This window comes from Colossoma macropomum, unplaced genomic scaffold (assembly GCF_904425465.1).
Source record: "Colossoma macropomum unplaced genomic scaffold, Colossoma_macropomum, whole genome shotgun sequence".
Lineage (NCBI taxonomy): Eukaryota > Metazoa > Chordata > Actinopteri > Characiformes > Serrasalmidae > Colossoma > Colossoma macropomum.
The window spans coordinates 13484088-13509408 of record NW_023494810.1 but is presented as its reverse complement, the minus strand read 5'-3'; the positions used below and the strand labels follow the sequence as shown (position 1 = coordinate 13509408).

General features: G+C 38.8%; 1 protein-coding gene across 1 annotated transcript; it reads left to right on the top strand.

The window, feature by feature from the left end:
* Positions 1-4006: 4006 nt before the first annotated feature.
* csnk2a4 (casein kinase 2, alpha 4 polypeptide) lies at positions 4007-24955 on the top strand. Its single transcript, XM_036559337.1, has 13 exons — positions 4007-4179; positions 9108-9325; positions 13208-13319; positions 13397-13498; positions 13685-13735; positions 14826-14885; positions 14998-15081; positions 15869-15979; positions 16092-16193; positions 16795-16895; positions 17048-17196; positions 18999-19088; positions 19689-24955. The coding sequence occupies exons 2-13, from the start codon at positions 9225-9227 to the stop codon at positions 19802-19804; spliced, it is 1179 nt and encodes a 392-aa protein (XP_036415230.1). The 5' UTR covers positions 4007-4179; positions 9108-9224; the 3' UTR covers positions 19805-24955.
* The last annotated feature ends 366 nt before the right edge of the window (positions 24956-25321 follow it).

Below are 25321 nucleotides of genomic sequence, written 5' to 3'. Positions count from 1 at the left end.
TTTATATGTAAAATTTCACTTTGAATGGTTTTTAAAAATACATTTTCAGTCAAGTCAAAGTCAAGTCAAAGTTAATTATATAACGCTTTTTACAACAGGTGTTGTCACAAAGCAGCTTTACAGAAAAATCCTGGTCCAAGCCCCCATGAGCAAGCCAGTGGTGACGGTGGCAATGAAAAACTCCCTAAGAGCAAAAACCTTCCAGTCCAAAACCTTCTTAAAACCACTGTAAAACCAATATTCAGGCAGTGTATCCATAACCATTTCATGTAATAACTTTGTGTGAGGGAGCTTTTAGAGGTGGACATCTGGTTCCTATCACCAGCACTGTGAACAATTCTGACTCTAGCACGGAGCATTTCACACCAAACCACTCTGAATGACTTTCTTTACATCTTAACCATTTAAGTCAGTGAAGTTCCTCTAAAATCTCGTTGTGTAGAAGTACCAGCTGCTCTAAGCCAGGGGCATTTTAGGAAAGGCTCCCTGCAGCTGTGTTTGAGGTACAGCATTTGCTTTTGCTGATTGTACTCAAAGGCCTAAGGTTATGTATTGTTGGTTTGAAGTATTTTCTTATATTCTGAAACGGGCATAAAAAGTCTTGCCTGTGAATTTAAGACTCATTTTGTTAGGAAAAGGTAGTTTAGAAAAGAAAGGGAAAAAAGATGCTGTTTTGCCAAAATAGTTAGGAGCATTTCTGAATTGAATCAGACTATATGACTGATATTGGTTGTAGTCACATTCTGTGCCAAAGTGAGGGGATCTCTCTCTCCCCCATAAGAAAAAGAAGTAAAACTACACACATGCTGTTTGGATTGACTACAACTCAGTGACCCTCATCACTCATTGTTTTGTCAAACCATTGCATAAAGTCATTTGGCTTCAGTAACATCACCATCACTAATGTAACTGAGTTACTCATAAAGGGGAACTCCACCCATGTATCAAAAATTCTGCATAATTGTGTGTTTAAGATGTAATCAAAGTCATTCGGAGCGGTTTGGTGTGAAATGCTCCGTTTTAGAAAAACTTAACGAGTCAAAATTGTTCACAGTGGTAGTGATAGGAACCGGACATCCACCTCTAAAAGCTCCCTCAAGACAAAATTCCAAGGAGAACTTATTTTTTTCAGATTTTCTATTATTAAACCATCATCAACACTCGGTATAAAGACTCATAAGACTCGTGTAGGTTCACTGGTGGTTTTGGATAGTAAATGAAATGTCTATATTTGTGTTGTAGTCATGGCGACCCCTGGTTCTTATCACCACCACTGTAAAGAAATTTTAACCATTTTACACCAAACCACTCTGAATGACTTTGTTTACCTCTCAAACACGGAATTATTCCGAAATTCCCATTTAAGTTCCATAAAATGTGTGGCACATCTGTTCTTGACACCTAAAGGGCCCATAACATTTTAAACATTTTAACATATTAAACTTTATTTTCCATAACTTTTTTTTATTTATTTAAATAAGAGTTTGTTGTAGTGTGTAGGCGTTGTTTCACCAATCTGTACATCGAAACGTAGCTGTTTTTAATTCGTTGTTAATGTGATGTCACAAAAAACAACTCTTTTCCATATATCAGCCTGTTCTGTCTACAGCTCCTATTCAGGCTGAAGGTGTGAGTGTTTCAGCCTAGACTGCCTATTAAACGAGGCGCAATACGGGACAGCCAATCAGAGCAGATGTCATTTAGGTGTCTTAAAGACATGGTGACAAATACAGCCAGTATAATTCTAAAGGGATAAATAGAGGCTGTAAAGCGGTCATGTGAAAAGGAATTATAGCTGTTTCTAGTACATAACTCCACACAAACGTGTAAATGGACCTCATGGAGGAAAAGAAATGAACTAATGTAGAATATGGACCTTTTAATGAGACCATTTATTCTAAAGAAGAATATGTAGAATGGGTGCAGAATATTGACTTTAAGTAAAGAGTTGGTTAAAATACTGGAGTATTACATAAAATATAATAGCAGTATGCAAGTTACAGGTGTTGGTCACATAAACAGTACTGTGCATTAAGATAACATGGGCTACTGCATTGTTTCTCTGTTTTGTCAACCATTTTACTTGCTTGACCACATTTGAAGCTTTTGTGGCTTATCTTTATCATCATCCGTTCTCAGTGGAACACAGCAGACCTCTGCGCTGGTTTATCATGTTGTGATTCAAAACATGCAGTGTTACTTGTTGACACACTGCTGCACACAGACGTGCAATGTGGCGTGGGCGGCATGTCTTCCTATTTGAGATATTAAAGGGCCCACATCATGGAAAAACGATATTCTCTTACTTTCTTTTAAATAAAGGCATTTGATGTAGCATTGTTAATGTTTTAAAATGTACCATTCACTCCCGGAGTCCATACAGTCCTACAGTCCATAAAACAGCCTGTTTTAAATGTATTGTTTTTGTGATGTCACAGAGACTGATGCTTTTCATATATCTGCTGATTCAGCCTACAGCAGTTTAGCCCCGCCCACTCACGCTGAAGTTGTAAGGAGTGTTATAGACCAGGCTGCTTTTTGATTGGGGCACACTACAGGGCAGCCAATCAGAATATAGCTCATGCACATGTATCAGTTTTAAAGGCACAGAAACAAAAACAGCCTGTTTAATTCTAAGGGATAAAGAGAGGTTAGAAAATGGTCATGTTAAAAAGGAATTATAACTTTTTGTACATAAAGCCACACGGCTGTTAAGACAACAGCACTTCAGAAAAAATAGCACAAGAAAAATGTAGTACACGGGCCCTTTAAAGAGGCCTATATTAAACAGATCTCTGACTTTCACCCCTTTCAGCTGTATAATGAGGCAAATTTTATGCTAGAAGTCACTTTTCCCCATTGTTTTAGTGTCTTAATGGGGAATTCCACTGATCTTGCAAATGTTTTTGCATAATTTAATTGTCAGGATTGTACAGGGATTGTAACTTTCTGTGAGGGAGATTTTAGAGGTGGACGTCTGGTTCCTATCACCACCACTGTGAACAATTCTGACTCAGTAAGTTTCTCTAGAACAGAGAATTTCACACTCCGAGTGACTCTGTGTACATCTTAACTATTTCATTATGCAAAACAGTTGAACATGTGGTGGAGTTCCCCTTAAATGAGTTTTGCAGTTTGCTGCAAACTACTGGTAAGTTAGGAAATGTGAAAAAAGCACATCTCACTGGCCTGCAAATAAAATGGCACCAAAGTAGTATAACTGACTATTCTTACTCAAGTTATTTCATAGTTAAGATGCTTTTATTTTGTAGTTTTACGTTATTAGGTACAGTTATAAAATGTCCACCAACCAAAAATATCCAGCTAACAGCATCCTGTGACCACCAATGAAGGACTAGAGGATGACAAACACAAGCTGTGCAGCAGCAGATAAGCTATTGTCACTGACTTTACATCTACAAGGATGACCAACAAGGTAGGAGTGTCTAATAGAGTGGACAGTGAGTGGACACAGTGTTTTAAAAACTCCAGCAGCACTGCTATGTCTGATCCACTTGTACCAACGCAACACACACTAACACACCACCACCCCATCAGTGTCACTGTAGTGCTGAGAATGACCCACCACCCAAATAATACCTGCTTTGTGGGGGTCCTAACCATTGAAGAACAGGGTGAAAGGGGCCTAACAAAGTATGCAGAGAAACAGATGGACTACTACTAACTACGAAGTGCTACTATATGGTCAGTGGAACAGATAAAATGGACAATGAGTGCAGAAACAGGGAGGTGGTTTCAATGTTATGGCTGATATGTATGTATATATACAGACTCACTAACGTGATGCAAGAAATCTTACTTTTTATAGTTAGTGGTTTCCCAAAAACGGGTTAAAAGGGTTAAAATAAAAAAGGTATCAAGTCGGTTGTAGATTGTAGGGGGGAGCGTGGGGGTGGCTAAAAATAATAAAATCTGTAAAGTGTATAAATGGTTCATAGCACGAGCGCTGTGAAGAAAGAGTTCACGCCGTTCTGCCCTGCGCATGCGCAGTCTTCAGCCCAGTTCAGCTCTCCGGCTCCATCAGCTGGGCACAGGCTACTCCGTGTGCCATATTGTCTCCGAGAGAGCAAAATAACTAATTTCTACGTCTCAGAAAAGGAGGAGACTGTCGCCACGACTGAGAGGAATACCTTCCGACAGGCCAATTTCACCAGAGAGGTAATAGCGGCTCCAAACGTGGTATTTAATTCAGCATCTTCGCTAAAACTTGAAGGGGAACCGGCTACTGCTACCGTTACCGGCTAAGCTAAGCTAAGTTTAGCTGTCCAACTAACCAACGCTTGCTAGCGGGCTCTCTCAGTCCGGTTGAGGCAGCGTTAGCATCCCATCTGCGTCTGTAACGTTACATCAATACCAGGGCTGTTAACTATGCTGATAACTGCGGTGTTTTCTAATTACATCGCTAATCCAGCTAACAAGCTTTCAGTTTACTCGGTAGCCGGCTAAAGTAAGAATGGCCGAAAATGTGAGTTAACCTCGCTGTGTGTGCTAACTTGCTAGCTAGTTAGCCAACTGTTAAATAGTTCTCGCTGCCTGGTTGCTAGCAGTTGGTCAGGTAGTCAGGACTTTGGGTCAGTTTTCCGAAGCTAGATGTGACAGCTAGAAGATTCTGGCTTCTCATTCGCCAGCTTGTTTTTTGTTTTTTCCGTTCCACCTTAAATTGTGCGGCGGCTACATTACAGCACGTACAGGCGCCAAACTGTAACTGATGCAGCATTTAAGGTGGAACGTGAAATTCGGAAATTCGTAGTCAAGTGCTAGCTGGAAAGCTCGTTTTCGCTGATAACCAGAGCTTTCAATTTAGCTGTGTTTACTCCTCGTTCACGTTATTCTCGGCCTTGTGGACACAGGTTCGACTTGTACCATGTAGAATATCCCAATCTGAATGTTATCTGGTGCGACAGTCAGTTAAGTTGATGGAAAGCTCATAAAGCCAAGCCAGGCTGAGAGAGGTAACGTTACTGTAAGGCCTAAAGCTGCCTCATTTTCCGAGCCATGCTGTGAGTAGTGCTCTGGTTCTGCCCAAAACCTGCTGTCACTCTTAATGTTGTTCGTCTTATATTAGTCTTATCTGAGGCTCAAACTGTACTCGAAATAAAACCTTTCATGATCTACTACACGTGTGCGTGGGGTATGGTATGGTGCACTGACCGTGAAGATGCCATGTGCAGTGGATAAATCAGAACATGTAGGACGATTGTGTTCCTTCTCTACACTTAAAGATAGTTCGAGTGTTCTTTAGTGAAGGGTTCTATATAGAGCAACTTCATGCTTAAATGGGTCTTTGCTTGGTAAAATGGTTCTTTAGATTACGTTGTAAATGGTTTTGTAAAACAGCAAAAGGGTTTTTCTATTGATACAAGCTTGCCATTGTAAAAATAGCAGAGCCTTTTTTGGCCATTTTCAAAAAGGTTCTATGTAGAACCATATACATCAGCCTGAATAACCATTTCATCATGCAAGGAACCATTTAAGCATGAAATTCATCTATATAAAACTCATGGTTATAAATAAAACCATTGCCATTACTAAATAACCCTTGAAGAACCGTCTTTTTTAAGTGTGTACTTCATTTGACATATGGACTGGGTGGAACTTGGGGAACAAACCATGATTGTAATCCTGTAACGGTCCCTCTAGGAGCCAAATATGATCGATTTAGAAGTGTAATATAAACATTTCTTGCCATTCTTCAGTCTGGAATCCTCTCAATGAAATGTCCTCCTACATCATCATCATAAAGTTTTTGGAGCTGATGGGCAGTAAAACATTACCATTGCAGATGTGGCCATATGCATCATATAACCAAAGGTATCCAGACTACCCTTCTAATGGATTAATTTAGCTCTTTTAAGGTGCACTCAGTGCTGGCACAGCTTGAATAATCTCCAGACAAAACATCAGCCAATTTAATTTGATGTTCTGGAGCAGCTGCACATGAGACTAAGGTCACTAATGCCAAGCGTGAACTGCGTTCTCTGGAGTGATGGAGCTCCATCCAGTACCTTTGGGATGAGCTAGAGTGATCCAGGACTGACCATCCAACATCAGTACTTGACCTCACTAATGCTCAATCAAATCCTCACAGCAATGTTCCAACATCCAGTGTAAAGTCTTCCCATCTGAGAAGAGGCTGTTACTGCAGCACAAACTCACTGTTAATACCCTTCATTTCAGAAGAAACGCTGGAATCTACAAGCTTTTCAACATGTATTGTAAGAGATTGGTCTCCTTTGGACACTTGGCAGGCTGGTCAGTAAATCACTGCTGTCGGAATCCTTGTATCTCCATTTTTGTCATTTTTCAGTTTTTTTCAGTTTTAAAATGACTGTTGCCCTTTACATAGTGTATACATTTTATGAAGAATGAACTAAAACAAATGGTGAAAAACTGCTTGTGGGAAAAAATAAATCTGGTTCCATTGACTTACATTAAAAGTGAGATGTTTTTTTTCCTTCTCCTGTAAAGTTCGCGTTTGAAGGTACGAGGTTTTGTTCTGACAGCAGCGAAATGTTTCAGATCCTCAGACGAGTGGCTGGTTTTCAGTTATTTTTACTATTGTCTAATGGAAGAAATAAAGTTGTGGTGAGATGTTTAGATTATAGCCCGACTTCCGGTTCAGTTTGGCAGGCATGATTTAAACACCTCCACTTAAGTAGTGAAACCTCAACCATCTTAAAGAAGCTAGGCTTCGTGCACGGTTGTGGTTTTAGGGTTTTGTGCTCACGGAGAGCTTTTTTTTTTCTTTCATACGATTTTTAACTGGACCAGTCAGCTTCGTCTGGTGAACTGTGGGGGTGGTTCAGTGGAAAAGTAACAAATAAGAGGAAAAATAAGAAACCGCTGCCGTCTGTGTTGAGGTTATGAGTGCGTTGTTGTCTGCATTGAAGGGTTTTGTGATTTTTATTACGAAGCTTTTTGTGAACTGGTAATCTGGCACACTATATTTAGCACAGAGCAATATGACAACGTATTGTTTTTGATAAATTACGTCACAGTATGTTAGTGCTCTTTTCTGAGCACATGGTGTATATCATTAGTACTTAAACACTTCCCAACTGCATGTTTGATTACAAACAGAAAACAGTTAGCCCTGTTTAATTATATTTAGTGCAGCGCATTGTTAAAAATCGTTGTATGCATATTTTTAATGCAGCAATTATTCTGATGTCTGATAAAGATGGAAAAGACAAATGTTGTGACATCATCTGTCACAAACATTTCTTGAAGTTTTGTGAGTTAAATTTTTGCTGTATTGCCCACCTCTAAGCGTTCAAGCCTCAAGATTAGGCTTGGGTGGTATGCAAAAATTATGGTGGTGTGTAAAAATGATGGTATTTCAAATTTATGACATCTCAAATTTCAAAAAGGGTTGGAATCAGGGCCGGAAAATACCTCAGAAAAACAAAATATGATAGCAGCTCAGATACGGCACAGAGCTACATGTAATAGAAAAACACATTCTCTGCACACTGCAGAACACGTTCAGTTTCAGCTTTCACTCCAACACCAGTCACTCGACTTCACCCTCTCCTTTAAACATGAGCACTGTTCTGGAATACCTTCAGGTAAGATTGTGGGTGTAGAAAATGAAAAATGAACAAAGCTAGAATCTGCTTCTTTGAATTTTCCCGTTCCACCTTAAATGGTGCAGAAGCTACTTTTTGGTGCATCAGGTGTAACTACTGTACCATTTAAGGTGGAGCGGGAAAATTGGAACAGGAGTTTGGCAAATAGGAAGACAATTTCAGCATTGTAAAAAAACAAACAAACAAAAAAAAGCTCAGTTAATTTAAGGGTCATATGACTATAATAATTACTGTGGCTATCATGGCGAAGCTAATGCTAACTAGCTCCTTTATCAGTTGTTCTATAGATGATTTGACATTTATGGAATGATGTCTTGCAAATTGTGCACTGTTCACTTATTTCAGGCATGTCAAACTGCAGACCTTCTGGGCCAAAGTACTGCAGAAGTTAGCTTTACCCTTTTACATTAGAATCTGGATGTCCACTGTGATATGAGTTTTAACTTAAACCTTTTGGGGAAAAAAAAAAAATCTCTTGTCCCTCACTGGCTGTTGAGGCAGTGTTAGTTGCTGACTACTTTTGACTAGCCTTGTGGATCATTATTGTCATATATATATATATATATATATATATATATATATATATAATTAGTATTGTAATTATATCTTACATTATTATTTGACTGGGTAAATTTAATGTAATAAATTTAAGTTGATTTTAAATTCTAGTAAATGTAACCTATTTTTAACCTATTTAGTAGTTTGTTTATATATATATATATATGTGTGTGTGTGTGTATATATATATATATATATATAAAACAAGGTTAATTACTTTGTTAATTCTCTTCTTGTTGTTTCTTTTCTTGAGTTCCTTGCTATCCCTTTGCTGCTGTAGCACTGTGAAATTCCCTGCTGTGGGACTAATCATTATTTTACCTTAAAAGAAAGCCAGGAGCATTATTTATAGAAAATAGTTGCTTTTAAATCACAGTCGTAAAACTGAAATATCGCATTAGAAATTTTCCCTGAATTCTTTAGCCTCCGGGTGTTTTCTTAAGACTAGGACTGATTAGGATCATTTATAAACTAATAAAATCTATAAATTATTTCCTGACTGATTTAGAGGTGGAATTATGTATGAAGGATTATGTTCCCTAACACATTATAAGCCATTTTTAAGAATTTTCTATTTTTTCATGATGTATATTGCTGAGGGCGGGCTTTACACATACAAGAAATACTAGTGCTAGATTATGATTAATACCACCTTTTATTAGAGAAATAAAAATGTTTTCTTTTATACATCAGCTGTCATTCTTTTCAAAACTCATTATACCAAAAAATGTTAGCAGTGTATATACAGTATTTTGGAATGAAAGTCTTTCTCCTTCTGTAACACCGTGTCTTTTTATCTTGCCTATTACAACTTCTCGTGTACTTTGCTCACTGTTTTCAACTCGAAATAAATATTGATTGAATTTTCAGTGGCTTGAATGTCTTTCTTGATCTGTATTAAGGATAATCTGAGTGATCCTGTTTTGTGCTTTCTTGCAGCTGTACAGAGGCGCCACCTTCACCTGTGGCCCCCTGCCTGCAGCACGTCCCCCGCTGTCCTCTGTTGATTCTCTGTAGTGATAAAGCACCCTCTCCACCTCTGCCAAGCTGTCGGACATGTCTGGACCTGTGCCGAGTCGGGCCCGCGTTTACACGGAAGTGAACACGCACCGACCCCGAGAATACTGGGATTATGAGTCTCATGTTGTAGAGTGGGGGTAAGTAACAGATTCTTCTATTCTGTAATAGTGATTAGGGATACTCAGTGATATTGAATCATATTGTTATCGGCAGATTATTGTTTAGAATAAAATAATTATTGGCTTTGGACTGTTAGATTTGGCTGCTTTAAACTGATCTTTGAAGCTTAGTTTATTGTATCCCAGAAGAGCACAAAAAAATAGGCATGTAACTCGCAAGATTCATTATTTGGTGTGATACAGTGGTGTCTTAATACATTTTCAGTACCGCAGAAATAAGGAGTGGCTGAAAATGTGCCTTGCTTTAGTATGTAGATGTTTCCATTATCAGTTTATTAGAGCATTATCAAAATACAATATTTGAAACAAAAATTGTGCTTTAAGGTGTTGCAATCAATCTGATGCTTTAGCTACAAGCTCATATTTTAGCACCAATCTAACATGCTAGACTCAAGCTAACATGCTAGCCACGATTGGTTTTGAAATGACACAGTAAAAATGAATGTTAGAAGGTTCCCTCAGATCATTGAAGTCTTACATAGTAGATATTGAAAATTTCGGGTCAAAAATTTATGAAAATGTATTAGAGAGAAGAATTTTGAGGATATCCAGACATTTTGAATGAATAAGGTATCAGCTAAAATAAGCGCAAACCAGTTCTGATCTTTTTGTTTTCCCTTTTTTAAATAAGAAATGTAAACCGGGTTTTATCCGCAGCGCTAGTGTTTCTGCTGTGTTTAAACCTGCCGCCATGTTGTTCACGATAAATACAAAAAAATCAGTCAAACCACAGAGACGCAGTTGCATCTTCTAAGTAACGTTTAAGTATTATGACTGAGGAGCTTAAAATGAGGATTACAGAAGGTTAAATAGTCCCCAAAAGGGTGGTGGTCTATTTTAAGACGAAGAAGTGAAAATCTATTGGCCATACATAACTATGACATGAATATAAAAGAAAGAGTTCATATACATGTGTAATAAATGAGAGGAAAGGAAATACATTTATGGTCAGCTGGGCACCTCACATCTGATATCTTAAGTGCTAGCCTGCAGCTCTAGGACCATAAACAGTGGCCTTGGAGCTCCAGGCTCGTATCTCTGGTGCTTTATGTCCAAATGGAATTAGAGGATGGTCATCTCTTTATCATGTAGCACTCCAACACATTTCAAAGCTACAGATTAATGTTCAGGAACGCACAGTGTTTGTGCATGTATATGTTGCTGCTGTCGGAACAAACCCTCGTATCTCCATTTTTGTTGTTCTTCAGTTTTTGAAGTAATTTGAAAATGTCCACTGCCCTTGATATTGTGTGTAAATTTAGTGTGTGTGTGTGTGTGTGTGTGTGTGTGTGTGTGTGTTAGTGCGTGTCATTAACTATAAAACCAACTATTTAAGTGAAATGTACTACTAAAATTAAGTACTTTTTTAGGCCCCCCCATGTTTTTGCATTCATTTTCCAGCCTTTGGACATACAAATGTCCAAAAAACGAAAAATAATTTCATCAATAAGAGTGTACATCATTGAGGAAACTTCTGTTAAAGCTTTAAACTGGATTAAAAGTAGCAACATAGGGTGTGGAAACAAACCAGGTTAATCAGCATCATTGTAGTGATGGTCTTCAAAAGATGGATGCACATATTGTAGCAAACAGAGAGCCAGTTCCACTTGAAGTGAACACTGGACGTATAAGCAAAGACACGGACCCAAGCAAATTAATATCACAACCATGTACAAGTACCTGCTACCAAAAATTGATCTCCGCCAGTACCATGGACCCAACTACCATCATTGGGTGGGGTTGCAACAATGTGGCGTATATGAGAGATCAAAATCTTAATCAGAATATTCATGATCATATTCAGAATCTTACATGCACCACCTTCTTTTGCCATAGTAGCTTAAAGATTTTCCACCTGCATTTGAGCTGCCCCTGAAACCACCTCCTCTCATCTGAGAATTCCCCTGAAAATATGCTGAAAAAATCTGAGCGAGTTGGAGCTCAGAATCCCTTTCCTCTCTCTGCCGCTGTAAGATTTGTTCGGCGTGTCTGGCATAAGCAACCAACTCCGTGTAAGGTTTGTTTTCCCAGTCTATACACGATCTGATTGCCATCTTACCAATCTCTTTGTCTAACCCTTTGGCAATGTACAGCTTGAGCACATGGACCCAGCCTGCACCAGGCTGCATGCCACTGTGATCGTTCATAGCAACACGCAGACATTCCACGAAATCCTCTACTGATTCCGTTTTCCCTTGCGTGACAGAATTGACTTTAGTTCAGTCACAATGAGTTGGAAAGGCGTCTCGCAGACGGTCCATAACCCTTGTCCACTGAGCATTCCATCCTTCGTCAGTTGTGTCGAGATTCTGATTCCAGTCGCCTTTTATAGTCAGCCAGCTGATTTTGCACAGCTTATGCAAAATTGTCTCCCATTCGACACCCGCGGAATGATACATAGCGTCCAGCTGAGTAATGTTCACAATGCACTTTTCAACGTTTATGCGTGGGTCTGTGATCTCTCTTGCCATTTCATACATTTCTGATGTTTCAAAATGCCAAAATACTTCCATTTGCCCCTGTGGACCTGGAAAAGCCATCGTGGGGATTTGCTGTTCTGTCCACAGGCACGTTGGTCTGGTTTGCATCCTTTGAGGCTTCAGATGTCTATAGGAATGTCCGTCATTGTCCTGTGTAGCCATTAATTTTGGTTCCTTAAGCACGTCTTCTTTAAGGTCCTTCATGATCTGTTGTCAGATTACTCTCATGGCTTCAGCTGAAATGCTGTCCTTTCTCTGGCTGCACCCTGTGCCGTCTGATATGAAGCTGGTGATGCCGTTGATTCGGGATACGTAGCGATGTAAAATGGGAGTGCACTGCGTTGCTCAGTGTCTAATAAACACAAAGCCACAGAGACACAGTTGAAAAGCTCCTGGCGAAAAACACAAACATCTTAGCTTGAAATATGGACTGCAGAATGTGAAATAGTCCCAGAGGGTGTTGGTCCATTTTCATTGGTCAACAGAGTACAAAGAAGTTAAAATCTATTGGCCGTACCTAACTCTGATATTCATATTCAAAAGTGTTCGCATAAATGCATAACAAATGAGAGCGAAGGAAATACATTTATGGTCAACTGGCCATTTCACATCTGATGTCTTAAGTGTGTGTGCTAGCCTGCAGCTCCAAGCCATAAAGAATGGCCAAGTGTCTCTAGTTGAAGTAACAGAAACAACTCATGTTCAAAAGGAATTAGAGGATGGTCAACTCCTCAGCTTATAGCAGACCAGCGCATTCCAAAACTACAGATTAATGGCCAGGGTCACACAGTTCATACTTGCACAGAGAGAGAAAATTAAAGACTAAAGACTGTGTTCTGCCGTTTGCTGCAAGAGAATACCCTCACAAAATACACTCCCACTTAAATGAACTGACATGGAAATGTTCTTTACTGGCCATATGCGCCTTTTTTATTTTATTTTTTTTATTATTTTAAAACCGTTGAACTTTATGACATTCAGAGGTGAAAGAAAGGAGCAGCATTAAATCATAGCATATTCATATCCACCCTTCACCATAAAGTGCGATAAAACTGAAGATGATATTTCAGCATGTACAATAAAAATAAAGTGACTTCACTGCAGAATATTAACACAAACTCAAATCAAATTTGATCATAAGCCAATATTAAACAAAATATAAAATTGTATATATCTGTATGTATCAGCGTCTGCATCGACAGATAGGCACACACAAAATACTGGATATGAGCATCTGCCCAGAATTCCCATATTTTTGCATCCATGGTTTTATAGAATGACTTTTGGGAATCTCTCTTTGTGAGTAGTAAAAAGTATTTCCTTTTAACTAAAATTGTACAAAAATGTTTTTGCCTTGTAGAAATCAAGATGATTTCCAGCTAGTTCGGAAGCTCGGACGTGGAAAGTACAGTGAAGTGTTTGAGGCGATCAACATCACAAACAACGAGAAGGTGGTGGTAAAAATTCTCAAGGTGAGTGCAGTGTGATCGGGTGTGTTATGAAGAGGCTCGGAAACTGGAATTTGAATGTTGTGAATTCTTTCCATCAGCCTGTGAAGAAGAAGAAAATAAAGCGTGAGATAAAGATCCTTGAGAACCTGCGAGGAGGCCCTAACATCATCTCCCTTATAGATATTGTGAAGGACCCAGTGGTGAGTATGTGTTTTGTAGGAGTTTTGTACCGGATACCTTTGGAAGATGGTAGAGTTTTGTAACTGTGCAGTGTGAGACAAAGCATCGGTAGATTGTCTGATGTGTTTAAGTTCATATCAGTTCAAGCATAAATAAATAAATAACATTTAACACTTGGTGATTAAAATGTTTCTTTTGTTCTGCAGTCTCGAACGCCTGCCTTGGTTTTTGAACATGTGAACAACACAGACTTTAAGGTAAACTAGTAAAATGTGTTTTAACTTTCAAACCTCCAGTGATGTCACCTGAAACATTAGCACTTTACATTGCTGCTTGGCGAATACGTTCACTTAATGGTGCTTTTCCTCTGGGCAGTGCGGTTTAGTATGGTTATAAGTCTTTGATCAGACATTTTGTCATCAGAGCTAAGTGAGCCATATTATACCTCAGAGTCACAATTAATGCTCCAAAGTAATATGCTTATTTAAAACTCACGGCCAGGGAGAAACTCCTGGAAAGTACCCAGAGATCTCTGAAGACAAACCAAAGTTACAAAGATTATATGTCCCCCAAGTAGGGTGGTGTTACTTGTCATTGGTTAACAGAGAACTAAGAAGATACAGCTCATTGGTTACAACTAATTGCGATATGCATAAACATGACAGTGTTAGCATGTATGCATAATAAATGAAAAGGAAGGAAGCTCTTAAATGGTTAGAAAGTCTTCACCCATCTGTTCTCTTCTAGAAACATTCTTGTCTGCACCCTCAAGGTCACTAAACAATGATTCACGGTAGCCCCTGTCAGCTAGCTAGGCCTCAGGACAGATAACAGAAACACAGGGCCTGGAAAACTGCAAGGAGTTAACCCCTTATCTCCTCCTTGCACTCAAAGAACGGTGAGAGTCCATCCAGATGTTTAGAGTAACATAAACTCTTTCTAAAACTAAGAACGTTATAAAATACATTCCTGTATACCTCCTGTAAGCATACTGAAATCATGGTTATATAACTAAAACAACTGGCTATACTGAAATCCGCTTAAATGGGTTTTACACACGCACATCTCTTAAACGTCGAACTTTGGTCATCAAAACCACACTCTGTTTACATGCAAAGATTTTTGCCAATCCGATTGAAAACATTTTCATTAAAGATTAAGACTCAACAATCTGATGGAATTTTTTTGTTTACATGCACACTAGTAATTGGGCTTAAAACCGGGACAGCGGTTAATAATCTGAAAGAAATTGTATTGTCATGCCGTGATTATGTAAACCTGTAAATCTCCTCTTTCACGTTTAATTGAATGCTGTGAATGCTTCTCTTTTTTTCCTCCTCTCCTTAGCAATTGTATCAGACACTGACAGACTATGACATTCGGTTCTACATGTATGAAATCCTAAAGGTAAACATTCTTTTTCTCTGTCAGATGGAATTTGCAATGAGTAATCCCTTATTTTAATGTATCACTTAAGTTTCATTGATCTAATTAATACTTTCTGTCTTTGTTCCTGTAGGCTCTTGATTACTGCCACAGCATGGGCATTATGCACCGTGACGTGAAACCACACAACGTCATGATTGATCATGAACACAGGAAGGTAGCTGAATCATTTTGTTTGTCAGTAAATGGTTCTTATTTATTTAGTTTGACCAGAGGCTGACCTATTATGGTGTAGTCCACTGTTAAAGGAGAATTCCACTGATTTTTCAAAATTCCTTTCTTATAACTTTCTTATAACTTAGTTGTAAGAACTTGTGTTTTCATGTGAAATGGTTCGTTGTAGAGCAAAATGCTGGCTCGGATTTCACAGCGGTGGTGATGGGAACCAGGTGTCATGATTCGGATATAGCCATTTTAATTACTATCCAAAACTACCAGTTAACCATGGGTCTTTTGAGTTGAGTTAAGTTTGAAGTATTGTTGCTGTTGTTAAAATAGTTGTATACCTAGGGAAAATGTTTTCCTTCAGTACAAATTTTGCCTTACATGTACCAAAAAGTGTTTCAGACATTCGTAAGCATTTCATATAAAACTTCCTGTGAGGGAGCTTCTGGAGTTGGACATCTGGTTCCTGTCACCACCACTGTGAACAATTCTGACTCTGCAAGTTTCTGTAGAATGGAACATATTACACCAAACCACTCTGAATGACTTTGTTTACAACTTGAACCTTTTAATTATGTAGAATTTTTGAAAAATTGTCGGAATTTTTCTTTAAACCAAATTTATAGGCAGAATTTGGCTGTAGTATATCAGTATCTTTTCCTTCTGAAGTGTGACTGGTCTAAGCAATCAAATTATCTTTATGATTGGGATATTTTGAGAATGTAGTCATATGGCCTGCTGCTTTCACAGTGCACATTTTTATCTTGCGTTTTTCCCAGCTGCGCCTTATTGATTGGGGTCTTGCTGAGTTTTACCATCCGGGGCAGGAGTACAACGTCAGAGTGGCTTCCCGCTACTTCAAGGGACCAGAGCTTCTGGTTGATTATCAGGTCTGTTTCTGAATGCTTATAAAGGCTTGCTCTACTGCTTTATCATGTGTTTTTTTTTCTTTAATATGTAAAATGTATTAAATCTGTAACATGCTGTGTTTAAATGTTCCAGATGTACGACTATAGTCTGGACATGTGGAGTCTTGGTTGCATGCTGGCCAGCATGATCTTCAGAAAGGAGCCCTTCTTTCATGGTCATGATAACTATGACCAGGTAAACACCTGGAAGCTCATGTAATTTGCACTAAAATATTAGCACTGAATGCCACCAAATGTATACACTTCTTAGCTTATTGGAGGCAGAGAGGTCTAAATGGAGTGTATTCATAGCACCACCTGTAGTTGAAGAGGGCAGAGTTGCTCAGTCAGTTTGTGATAAAAACTTTGGGAAAGGGGAGTAAATTGTGCTAAAATCTTGTGATACACAGATGAAATGCACTATATTTGCTTATTTACAAGGTGTTTGTCTATGTATTTTTGAAATGTGACAAATTTGGAAACCATGGTTTATTTGTGAACTTTTACTGTGTTTGTAAATCATGTTATATTTAAGTGTGATTTGTTTGTTACAAAACAGCTCTGTATTCATTTAAGTTATGTTTTGTATTTGCCAAGTGCACCATGTGCGTTTGAAAGTCATGTTACCATGCTGTGTGAGTTTGACAATATTCTGGCTTTTACAAAACACTTTCTATTTATTTCCTGTGTTTCGGCACTAACTTAGTCCTGTAGGTTTGCAGTTAATTGTCAGTTGCTGAAAATTGTTGGCTTTCAGTAATAACTGAACATGCTGTCTGTTATTTATCACTCTGTAGTTGGTCAGAATAGCCAAAGTCCTTGGAACTGAGGACCTCTATGATTACATCGACAAATACAACATAGAACTTGAACCCCGCTTCAACGACATCCTAGGAAGGTGGGTGCTCTGGTTTAAAGTGACTTTTGAGTTAGTTCATTTAATTTTACATCATTACTGATATTGTAAGGAATGGAAAGAGTGATGTCAAAGATTGACATGGTCATTTTGCAGTGTTTGATAATCGTTCATCTTTTTATCCCACATGCCAGGCATTCCCGTAAGCGATGGGAACGCTTCGTCCACAGCGAAAACCAGCACCTGGTTAGTCCAGAGGCCCTTGACTTCCTGGATAAGCTTCTGCGGTATGACCATCAGGCCCGACTGACTGCACGAGAGGCCATGGAACACCCATACTTTTGTGAGTGCCTCTTCCCACCGCATGATCTACGACTTCCTGTAACTACTGCCATACCAGTTTCAAGGGAATTTGTGCATTGCAAGACTTAAAGCCAAAGTTAAATTCTACTTCTCCAGCGCAGACGTGTCGTTGTAACGTCTGATAAAGACAGAAAATCAGTAAAGCAACAGAGTCACAATTGAATCTTCTAAGTAAAATATTCATTTAAGGGGAGAAACTCCTGGTTAGAAAACCCGGAGATCTCCACCTAAAGCAAGGATAATAGAAGGTTATGTAGTCCCCAGGTTAATAGTCTGTTTAACCCCTTGGTTGGTCCATTTTATTGGTCGCCATACTACAGAGATGTTAAAAAGTCAAAGCAATTTATGCCCAAAAAGGTCCCCTCCTTTAAACCATAGTACACCAGCACATTCCAAAACGTCAAGGTAGCCAGGGATTGCACGTACACAAAGAGGACAATGACAGTTCACCATATAATGTATTGTAATTAACTATAATACCAAATATTAATACATGAAATTACAATTCTTGTAACCAGGCTGCTGACGTACTTGCACATAATGTTAATGTGGGCACTAGGCGCATTTTCTAAGACAGAACATACTCAGAATCGACGGTCTCTTTTCAAACCCAAAAAGTTTCAAATTCCATTGTATTTATGAGTAAATGTATATAATATGCAAAATATTGTATGTTTTGGCAAGTTTAGTTCTGCTCCCTCCAAACCCCAACACTACCAGATATACTTCAGTAATTTTTCCAGCAGGAACACACCAGTGATTGACAGCGTAAAAGCCACAGAGCACAGCAAAAAATATTGTATTTGTATGTAAAACAGCTTAAAAATCACTTAAAAATCCTGTGTGCTGTGGTTGTGGTGACCAAAGTTTCACCTTTGAGAGATGTACACATGTGGAGTTCATTATTGCCGGTCACTCAACTTATATGGATGTGATTGATGTATGCTTTTAGATGGTATATAGTTACATCTTAATGGTGGTATTTGCTTTAGAAGGTGAATATGTTGCTCTAAAAATTTAGGGAGGACTATCACTGTCCTTTGAGTGCAAGGAGGAGATAAATGGTCAACTCCTTACAGGTATCTCTCTCAAAGGTTAAACTTTAGTCACCAGAACTGAAGTATTAAAGTAAGAGTTAAACTGGTTTTAAATGTCATACAATCACACTTCCATCACTTTCCCTCTTAATTATCCTCCCCTGAATAGATCACTAGCATTGTGTAAAGAATATGTAAATGTCAGTTTTGTCATATGGCATGAATGTGCTGTCAGTGAATCAGTAATCCACCAGAACAAGATCTGTGCTTGTTTTTGTTTCCATTAGCCCTTTTAAATCCTGCCTTCTGAACAGTTACCAGCCCTGTAATGTTATTAAATCCATCACGGGTCTGCGGGTGGCTGTTGGACGTTTACATTCTGTTAAATCCCTAGGCAAAGAATCACTACAACTAGTATTTGGGACGGTGAAGAAAACTACACATGTTAATACACTCGGTGTAAGTCTTTGAAATTCTCAAAATGAAAGCATCCAGTTTAGTCACTGAGCTGAAGTATTTCTATCAGAATCGATCAGTAAATTTCAAGAGGTGAACAGGTGAGGGTATAGGGCATTTTAATTGTCTGATTGCTGCTGCAAACTGCTGTAGGAGAGTAGCATAATTTGGCAGAGTTCTGCTAGAGAGTTAGAAGTTCACTGTTGTGACCTTGATCCTGCAGTCCTGTAATCTCACACTTGTCAAAACTTCAGCTTGATGAGCCGTTTGTCTCTTTCTGTTTTTGAAGATCCGGTCGTAAAGGACCAGTCTCGGATGGTAGGCTCTACTAACGTGCCAGCAGCTAACACTGCAGTGAGCGCCGCCAGTATGATCACAGGTGAGAACATGCTGTAGAGCAGTCTTTCTAAACACTGGTCCTGGAGGCACATTTTATTGTTTTTCCTGCTCCTAAGACACCTGATCCAACTAATCAGCTCATTAACAACTCTTTACTGAGTAGGAAAAAGGGCACTAAAACATGCTCAGTAAGGCAAGCAGTAAGAGGGTTGAGATAACATTTACAGAAATACTCCACCCCAAAAACTAATATTGCTATTGTTGCTAACAAGGAAGTCTAGTGCGGCCAGTAAGAAGAGAATAATACATAGCATAATGTCAGTGAGACTGGCCTCACTGACTTTCAGCTACTGCTGTTTGATCGTGTTTAAAGATGTTTTGGTGATGTATTTTCACAGAAATAATTTAGACTATTTGGGTGACTGATTTCTACGGTTTGTAAGCAACGTTAGCCTTGTAGATTCCGTTCTGAACTAAAGTAAAATTTGTACATCTGGGTTAAAAGAGAATAATGTGAATTAAATTTTTTTTGTCAAGCAATTTCTTTAACTTATTGTTTCTGTATTAATACACATGAATAACTGAATATTAAAATATTCGCAGCCCTTGAGTTTTAACTCTAGTCTTTTGTTCTGAACAGGGATAGCCGCACTTCCAGCCTCCACAGCCCTGGGTCCACTGGCGGGCTCGCCCGTCCTCACAGCTGCCAACAACCTGAGCACCCCGGTGCCCGCTGCTGCCGGTGCCCCTCAGTGATGCCGTTCGTGCCTGCTTCCTCACCTCACCGCGGCCTGGGACCAGGTGATGAGTGATTGCCAGTTTGCCAGTCCACACCCACCACCTCCTGGCTCAGTCCTGCGGAGACCTCTGGGACGGTGTTCTTAGAAAGGTGTCCCTAAACCTCCCCTCTACCCGAGCCCCCACCCTAATAATCTTCACCTCAAGTTAAACGAACTCTGTACCTGTTTAACAGTTTACCTGAAAACATGAACCGTTCGGACTACTTTGTGCGTGCCTGTGCGTGCGTGATGCCTACAGGTATTCCGTTGTTGTGGCTGGAGTGTAAGCGTGAGACTTTACTCATTGTTCAAGAAACGTTAGACACCCTGATAGTAATAATTATGATGATGATGATGTTAAGCACATTTTCCCTTCATGACCTACAGCCAACGAGCACGAACATGATTAGCTTTTACTTTAGGAAGGGATGGAGCGCTTTGGACCAAAAGAAGGAGCACACTGCAAAATAACTTGACGTTCAGCCACTGAGACTTCAGCTCAGACGTCTCAGTAAAATAGCGTTGGTGTCTTTGTGTTAATATAATCGTCAATAGCTCAGTCATAGTAGGCAAGACAAAGACAAACTGATCCCAGATCAGCATTCATACCGCCTTTCAACAACTGTGGCCATAGAGTTTTAAATGTACTGGTGCTGTATCGCTGCAGTTTGTGTTGTATGTTACAACACTCAACTCATGACCTTAACACGCAGCAGTATTTTAGGTGGAAGACATACATTTTGATACTGCAACATGTGGAAGGGGAATTCCACCAATTTTTCAAAATTCCTGCATCATTAAATCATTAAAATGACAGTCATTCAGAGTGGTTTGATCTGAAATGTGTGAAACTTACTGATTCAGCGTTGTTTACAGTGGTTGTGATGAAATGTCTGAAGAGTTTAATGCCTCCAAAAGCTCCCTCAAAAACACTGAATGGTTAATACTACATTGTCTAACGCTTGTCACATTGTTTTACAATAGCTTTTCAGAAGGTTTTGGCCTAAATTGTGTGTAATGGCAAAGAAATACATGTAGGGTGCTGTACGGCAAAATAGTCCCCAGAGGTTTGTCAGTTTCAGATTAATAGTACTTTTAACATTAGGATTAACCACTTTTTAATTGACCATCATTAACATATATATAATATAAAAACCCAGACGTATTGGTACACTGGTCATTTTAGATATTGTCATTGCAGTTTCTAGAAAACAACACAGAAGTCAGTTAAACAAGTCAGTTAATTGACTCTTCAAAGTAATATGTTTTATTTAAGAATCACAACTGGTAAAAACCCACCTGAAACAAGGATTACAAAAGGTAAACTGTTGGTCCATTTCTTTGGTCAACACAGTGTAAAGCAGTTAAATCTGAGTCGGTAAGTTTCTCTACAATGAAACATTTCAAACCATATCAAACTCCTAAATTACTTTGTTTACATCTCGGTTATTAAATGCAGAAAGTTTGGAGAATCTGTGGAAATCCTCTTTAATCTTTCGGAGTGCTAGAAGTCAAAATCCATTTAATATGGAGTACACACTGTGGATATCCATTTAATATGGCAATATTCTGTCTTAACTCTTTCTGTTTCTTTTTGACATTCTTTTTTATTTAAGATGTCTGCTGCTCCAAACTTGGTCGTTCTAGTAGGTTAAACAGCACCTGTTTAGTAAAGCAGAAGTAGTAGAATCTCCTAAACATCTTCCACACCCAATAACACAAGGTCCTTTTGAGTTTTCACTTGTTGTTTGTGGAGAAAACACATGAAGCGTTCATAAATATATTTTTTCTCATGAAGCGAAAGCTTCTGATGTTCAAGCTGGTTAAAATAGATTTGAGGCTGCAGTTCAGCAGTTTGTAGAATAACAGTGGGGCTATTATGAGGATATTTGCAAATTTAAAACAGTTGAATAATGCAAATATTATTCTAGAACATTATGGCAAGTGATATAGCATAAAATACCCTGTTCACACCTGGTGTTAAAATCTGTTTTAAGTTATTTGATCATAAGTGCACAGTGAGATGTTTACACCTGGCATCTCCATGGCCATGTTCGGACTGCAGGTGAAAGTGGCCCAAATGCGAGTTTTTGTTTTGCTGTCCGCAGTGTGAAAATATGATGCGTATTAAGTTGGATTGATGTGAAAACGTGATTATGTCCAGTCTGACTGGTCAGAGTTCACATTGCTGGATTCAGCTCCACATATGAAAGAGGATTGAATCTGAACTGAAACTCTCAGATTCAGTGTTATGGGCAACAGTGTAAACAGTAATAAAAAAACAAATCTGTGAGATCCGAGATCAAATTTGGGCCACGTTTACCTGCAGTGTGAATGTAGCTCATGTGTCTCCAGCGACTGCTTGTGATTGCAGGAAGAGTACCGTGCACATTTTCTGCATCAGTCTCTTACTGTGTGTGTCGTCAGACAATATGTTGCCAGTTCTTGTTCATTTGATGGTCCTGGCTGTTACAAAAAGTTTGAATTACATGGACTGCAACAAATAAACAAACAGGAGACAATGACAGAAGCTGTGCAGCTGGTTTTGTCTCTGCTGTGAGACTCTGTTGATTAAATGGGCTTTCATTGTTATTTGGGATGCATCAGGACAATTAAGCAATGAGGTCGTATTGACCACCCGGCTATACTTTTCAGCAGGCCTGGCCTGAATAGCATTTGACAGACGTAGTGCTTTTAATCAAGTACTTAAATACTAGTTCTGAAAATCGCCCTTAACAGAAAGTCGTGTTTCATACCTACCAGCTAGTATCTGGGTAAAATTCAGTAAACTTACATTTGAGATGATAAACCTCTTATAGCTATTGCACCAGGCGTTTTTCTTATCCTCCAGTAATTTAAAGTGCTCTTTTAGCATCAGTGGCTGCATGGGAAGCAGTGCAGTTTGTTGCGCTGTGACACAGATTTTTTATTTTTATGCGTTTTCCACATATTGGCAATACCTGTTTGATCTGAAGGCCTTTAATGGTTAAATTTATTTCAGGCTACAATTTTTTGTGGCTTAAAAAAGACCCTTCTGAACACTAAATAGAGAAAAAAATAACATAACAAAAGAATAATTCTGGCCAGCCCTACATTTCAGCACATACAGTACTGTGCAAAAGTCTGAGGCACCCAAGTACATGGTTTAAAACCATTTATCTTGGTAGTAGGTGCATTTCTGTATATAGAAATTCTAATAAAAAAAAAAAATACTTGATCCCATGTGAGCTTCATTCATTGAATCAGCATCACGATTTAATTTAATGAAGTATTGATTACCCTAAGTAGATATAGGATCATGACTAATAATTCTTCAAGGATAGGTTTGGAAATGGTTAAATGAACACATTGACATACATAAAATTTCTACTTATATATTATATTCACATATTATTTATGTTAATTTGTGTTTCTCTGAGCAAATAAACGTGTTCATAGATAAAGATTTTTAATTCTAAATTTCTCAAGGGACTAAAACTGTTGCACAGTACTGTAGTTTTTTTAACACCAAGAATAAAAATGTTATCTGTAATTAAAGTACCTTTCATCCTATTTCAGTTCGTTATCATTTTAAAACAAAAAATAACGTTCAGTGAGCATAAAGTTCTTCTTGCATGTTGCATCCTCACTGATGAGTGGTGGAAAGTAACAAATTTATCTGTACGGTGCTTGAATTGATTTTTTTCCAGAAGTTGTACATTTGAGTATTTTTAGATGGCAGTGCTTTTACTTGAGTAATATTTGAACCAAATTCCATTTTTATTCCACTGCTTTACTCATTTTTTGTCCAGTTACTGTTAACGTTGCACTGGGCTCTGATGGTGCATCAGACTGCATAACTTGGCTATTGATGAGCTGCATATCCAGAGTTAGTTTGCTGATTTTATCTCCTTTCAGTTTAAGATCCATCAGTGAACAATGGACACTTACAGTCCAGATATATTGCAAAGTAATGTTGGCTTGAAGATCTGAATAATTTTGGTTTTATTTATTTATTTTTTTTAGTAAATCTTTGGATGAATATATTTTCCAGCAGTAAGGTTACTTCTGCGTTGGTACAGCTTTTCTGTACTCTTTCCACACCTTGGATTAGTATTTTTGCTTCTGTTCAAGTGGATTTTCTCTAAAGCTTTTCACTATTGTTTCCACCACAGTCAGTAACAGTTCTTATGGAGTGATGCGCTGTAGGATTAGCCTGTGGTTCCACACCCAGCACACAGTAAACGCGCTGCCTACCAGTGAAGTGATGCCACACGTCCACGGTTAGGGGGCCTTTAGAAGTGGCTGCATTCTTGTTGGGAGAAAAAGACAACCAGGTCTCTCTATCCCACTGCTAAGCCACGTAGCAGCCATTCAGGCCTCTACATGGTGCCTTGCATTGAGAAAATTCTGCATGACGGCTGTTCTAAAAGATGTAGTAGTAGTAGTAGTAGCAGGTTCTCTGGGCCAAACGCCTCTGAACTCAACACAAAAATTCCTAAGCAGATCAACCACACCACCACAAGGGGATCACAAAAGAACTAGTGCATGCCAACACTTCCCAACAAACAAAATCATTCTATTGACAGCAGGCAGCTTTATGTTCCAGAACCAGAGACGATGGGGGAGAACATTTCTAGAACAGTATGAATGAGCAAGAACATTCTAGCATTGTAGAAACAAAGGATAACTTTCTAGAACAACATGAACGGTAAAACTATGAACAGAGGAGAAAAATCTAGCACAGTGTGAGTGGTGGGGGGCAAAGTTCCAAAACTGTGTAGAAGAGTTGACAACAGTGTTGACGGGGAGGAAAATGCTCTACAACAGCATTGGGCCAGAACATTCTAGTGTGGATGTGGAATAAGATGCTCTAGTGCAGTAGGTTTGGGGCATTCTAGTGTGGATGGGGAAATGTTCTAGAACAATGTGAATGAGGAATCAAATGCTCTAGTGCAGTTGCTTTGGGGCTTAACACTCTTGAACAGTGTGGGTGAGGGAGAACATTCTAGAACAGTGTGAATGGGGAAGAAAATGCTCTAGCGCAGTAGGATTGGGCCTAAATATTCTAGAACAGTGTGAATGGGGAAGAAAATGCTCTAGCGCAGTAGGATTGGGCCTGAATATTCTAGAACAGTGTAAGGGAGAACATTCTATAGGTAATATTCTATTCCAGAACAGGGGAGGAAAATGTTCTAGAATAGTATGAGTATGGAGAACATTCTAGAACAGTGTGGTGCTAAGTACAGTAGGATTGGGGCAAAATATTCTAGAAACACTGAGGCAGAACATTCTAGAAAATTGTGAATGGTGGGAGGGGGCCAATCTAGCACAGTGTAAATGAGAGGATAATATTCAAGACTACTTTGAGAACGCTGCAAGACATTTTAGAACAGCATAAATGGGGAAAAAAGCAATCTAGAACGGTGTGAATGAAGAAGAATATGTTAAAGACTAACAGTCGCACAGGTAGGGCACACCAACCTAACACTGATGTTTTGTTAGTGTTGGACAA